The sequence below is a fragment of the Bombina bombina genome, chromosome 7 (genome assembly GCF_027579735.1).
Source record: "Bombina bombina isolate aBomBom1 chromosome 7, aBomBom1.pri, whole genome shotgun sequence".
NCBI classification, from domain to species: domain Eukaryota; kingdom Metazoa; phylum Chordata; class Amphibia; order Anura; family Bombinatoridae; genus Bombina; species Bombina bombina.
In genome coordinates, this window is record NC_069505.1 from 608,800,230 (window position 1) to 608,805,157 (window position 4,928).

Consider the following 4,928-nt stretch of genomic DNA (forward strand, 5'->3'; position numbering starts at 1 on the left):
ATGTGACAATATTGAGTAATACAGTCAAAAAAATGACTACAGTATTCACCTCTACTATATAACACCAGCGCTATAGGGGGATATGAAAGGTGGGAATGATATATCCTATCACAAATTCTAGTTTGCCAGTGATGGGGTATTATTCTAGGTTAGATAGATTTAAACAGCTAGGATTTAACATAATAGTGGTTCAACAATGAAAGATTGTGTAGGTGATCCAAGTGTGTCACTATCCAAAGTATGGACCTGAACACAATTAGTAACTTATATGGGTGTTTTAATTGATTTGGGCATTAGACTCAGTATTGTCAAAGAAGATTAATGCTTCACATATATATTAATGAAATATTTGTTTTTGCACAGTATAGACCGTAGGTACACCATCCGTTGACTAATGAAGGTTTATTATAATACTGAAATATCTATGCCGAACATGAACTATATAGATAGTCAATAGTTTCACCTAAGTCACATCAGATAAGGTTGGTCAATGTTATTTATTTATTGGATTGGATATTGAACCAGTGAATAGTTATTCCTATTATTGTCTAGGATGTCTAAATCTCCATGTAGTTGTATATTGATTATTAACATCAGTTTCAACACCAGTTTGTTTATTATAGAGATAGTCTTTATGATATTACTCTAGACCTTAGTCTAATAGGTAATTAGTATAAGTATCTTTGAAGATGTTGACATTAAACTCTATATTTCCAGGATAAGGTACTTGAAATGAAGATCAATAAGCTTCATATATGTATTACTGGAGTATTTCTTTTGGCACAGTATTGACCATTAATACACAATTAGTTGGCTCATAGCCGTTCCTTTATTTAATACAGTGCTGAAATATATACGCCACTAATGTGGTATATAGGCAGTCAGTAGTTTCACCTGTATCACATCAAATAAAGTTACTCAGTGTAGTCTATTTATTCAATTAGGTGTTAAACCAATGAATAGTTATTTTCTATTATTGATTAGAATATCCAGATATTCATGTAGCTGTATTTTCACTGGTTTCGACACACTTTTTTTAAAATAAACATAGTCTTCAGGCTGTTTCTTTAAGGCAAAACTGATTCGTGTAACAGAGATCCTAGAATAATTGTACTGCTGTGGTGCAGGATTATCTGACTTATCTTGATATAATACTATCTATATCCACCACCGTAAGTACCTACTCTGTAAGTGATTATGGGTGCCTTTATATGATTTGGATATTAAAATCTATACACCATAATAATTGTTTAGCGATTATCAATATTTCACCTGTATAGCTTAGAGTGACGTTGGTCAGGTTTATCACTCTGTAAATACGATATTAAACTGATAATAAGTAGTTATCTATTACTCGTTATCGAGTGTAAAACCCCATATTGCTATAGAGTGTTGCTATTAGAATATGTTTCTAAGTGAAGTGCTGTATAGCAGTGAATAGTTTTATGGCAGTCTAAAACACGCCATTCACAATATCACTTAGGGTAGCTGTGTAATAGTTCTTAGTTATAATATACCCGCATTACCTCTCTTGGATACTAAAATCTATACACCATAATAATTGTATAGCGATTATCAATATTTCACCTATATAGCTTATAGTGACGTAGGTCAGGGTTATCACTCTGTAAATACGATATTAAAATGATAATAAGTAGTTATCTATTACTCGTTATCGAGTGTAAACCCCCTATTGCTATATAGTTTTGCTATTAGAATATGTTTCTAAGTAAAAAGCTGTATAGCAGTGAATAATTTTATGGCAGTCTAAAACACGCCATCCACAATATTACTTAGGGTTGCTGTGTAGTAGTTCTTGGTTATACTATACCCGCATTACCCCTCTTGTTAAATTGAATTATTATGGTGGAAATAACTCTTCACCTTATATTTAGTACAACACGATATCCCTATTGGTTGAAATATATTGCTACTGGTATTAGATCGATTACTGTTCTGTGGAGCAGATATAAATCATTAAACACTCTGTGCTGAATAAGTTACTGAATTAATGGTGCTCATTCTGTAACCATATCAAGACGGGAAAGGCATTATTGCCGTCAATATATTTCGCCATCTCCCATCAAGTTTAATAAAGTATAATTTTCTTCTAAAGAGCCATTAAATTACACTAAATAAATTGGCCCAACAACCGTGACTGCAATTAAAAACACTATTGAGCACAACCGGAGCCAGACGCTAAGTCCCCGCTCCCCCTAACATGTTTCGCCGGAGGCTTTTTCAAAGGTGGGGCGGCCGGCTGAAATCAAGACTTTTATTGGCCAAGGACGAATGACGTCACATGAATATCACGTTAGTGATAGGTCAAAGAACAAGCGCTGTCTATTGGACCTAGTGGGGACCAATCACTATCCCGTGTGAGTGACACTCTCCAGGGTTTCCATGACAACCCCTCACTTGGTGTTTACTATCTGTATTGGCGATTTCAGGTAAATGGCAGTCGTGTTTAAATGCAACAGAACAGTAATTACTGTCAATGGCATACTGAAATATCAATTTTCGTAACCTTGGATATGTCAGTGTATAAATTATGACATAGATATGTTTCGATTACATGTTTTTATAGGAGCAACAATAAATATGTTCCGGTTACATGTTCCGATCAGCCAATAGAATGCGAGCTCAATTTGATTGGCTGATTGGATCAGCCAATCGGATTGAACTTGATTCTGATTGGCTGATTCCATCAGCCAATCAGAATATTCCTACCTTAATTCCGATTGGCTGATAGAATCCTATGAGCCAATCGGAATTTGAGGGACGCCATCTTGGATGACGTCCCTTAAAGGAACCGTCATTCGTCGTCTAGTCGTCGTTTGAAGAGGATGTTCCGCGTCGGCTTGGAAGAAGATGGCTCCGCTCCGCTCCAGAAGAAAGAAGATTGAAGCCAATAATAGGAATAACTATTCACTGGTTCAATATCCAATCCAATAAATAAATAACATTGACCAACCTTATCTGATGTGACTTAGGTGAAACTATTGACTATCTATATAGTTCATGTTCGGCATAGATATTTCAGTATTATAATAAACCTTCATTAGTCAACGGATGGTGTACCTACGGTCTATACTGCGCAAAAACAAATATTTCATTAATATATATGTGAAGCATTAATCTTCTTTGACAATACTGAGTCTAATGCCCAAATCAATTAAAACACCCATATAAGTTACTAATTGTGTTCAGGTCCATACTTTGGATAGTGACACACTTGGATCACCTACACAATCTTTCATTGTTGAACCACTATTATGTTAAATCCTAGCTGTTTCAATCTATCTAACCTAGAATAATACCCCATCACTGGAAAACTAGAATTTGGGATAGGATATATCATTCCCACCTTTCATATCCCCCTATAGCGCTGGTGTTATATAGTAGAGGTGAATACTGTAGTCATTTTTTTGACTGTATTACTCAATATTGTCACAATATTGTCACATTACACAGGTGACTAGACCACCTCCAAGTTATTATTTAGATTGTCCCTATTTGTTCTTGTGATAATAGTGTGATCGGCGCTACAACTCATTAGGGGCAGCCACCACACCTGTGCTGTTTGCCGACATACCCGTCAAACGGTGACTGTGTTTTTAAATATTTAGAAATTTTTTTTTGTGTTATTGTGTTTTTAAAATTTATAGAAATAAAGGTTAAATTTTACATATTGAAATCAGACACGATATTTTCAATCAGTTCTCACAGGGTTAGTCTACACTAGAATTTTTATTGTTTAAAAAGATAGATAATTCCTTTATTACTCATTCCCTAGTTTTGCACAACCAACATAGTTATATAAATACACCTTTTTACTTCTGTGATTACCTTGTATCTAAGCCTCTGCAAACTGCCCCCTTATTTCAGTTCTTTTGACAGACATCCATTTTAGCCAATCAGTGCTGACTCACATGAACTCCACGTGTGTGATCACATATGACAAACATGAACTAACACCCTCTGGTGGTGAAAAACTGTCAAAATGCCCTGAGAGAAGAGGCGTCCTTCAAGGGCTTAGAAATTAGCATATGAACCTGCTAGGTTTAGCTTTCAACTAATAGTACCAAGAGAACAAACTAAAATTGGTGATAAATATAAACTGGAAAATTGTTTAAAATGACATTCTCTATCTGAATCATGAAAGTTTATTTTGGACTAGACTGTCCCTTTAATATTTGTCTCTATAAATATATACATTTGTATTTATATGTGTGTATGTCTATAAATACATATATACACATATAAATACATAAATAAATACATATGTACATACAGTATATATGTATATGTATATATACTTTTATATACCACTTTTTTATCTCGCATAACAGTTAACATGAGCTCTTAAGTAGCGATATCCAGAAGCATGTTAGATTCAACTGCGCACGATCAAAGAAACACAATAAACCCCCTTCTCAGTTGTGTACAACACTTAGCGCTCCACTCATAATATAGCCAATAAAATTATTTATTTAATCTTTTTCAAAATACTTTTCATAGCCTTCAAAACCTCTTTATTTCTAAGGCTATAAACCAGTGGATTTACCATGGGAACCACACCAGTATAAATAACAGAGAGAACTTTATCTATTTCCAGAGAATTTTCTGACTTAGGTTTGATGTTCAAGCTCATAGAAGTTCCGTAAAAGAGTACAACAACTGTGAGATGGGAGGAGCAGCTGGAGAAGGTCTTCAGTCTTCCAGATGATGATCGGATCTTTAGGATGGTAGATATGATATAGATATAGGAAATAATTATAAGGGTAAATGGTAAAAAACCCAATGCTGTGGCTTCCAATGGTATAAACAAAGTCATAATATATGTGATGTCACTACAAGAGAGCTTTAGTAATATTATTACATCACAGAAGAAATTGTTGATTTCTTGTTTATTACAGAAGGTTAAA

At 34.4% G+C, this 4,928-nt stretch overlaps 1 protein-coding gene across 1 annotated transcript in view; it reads right to left on the reverse strand.

Annotated features, from left to right (window-relative positions):
• Positions 1-4,489: 4,489 nt before the first annotated feature.
• The window catches only part of LOC128636687 (olfactory receptor 1496-like), a 10,832-nt gene continuing 10,393 nt past the window's right edge, over positions 4,490-4,928 (reverse strand). Inside the window, exon 2 of the mRNA XM_053689674.1 lies at positions 4,490-4,928. This exon is cut by the window's right edge and continues 508 nt beyond it. Within this exon, the coding sequence (XP_053545649.1) occupies positions 4,490-4,928 (439 nt within the window).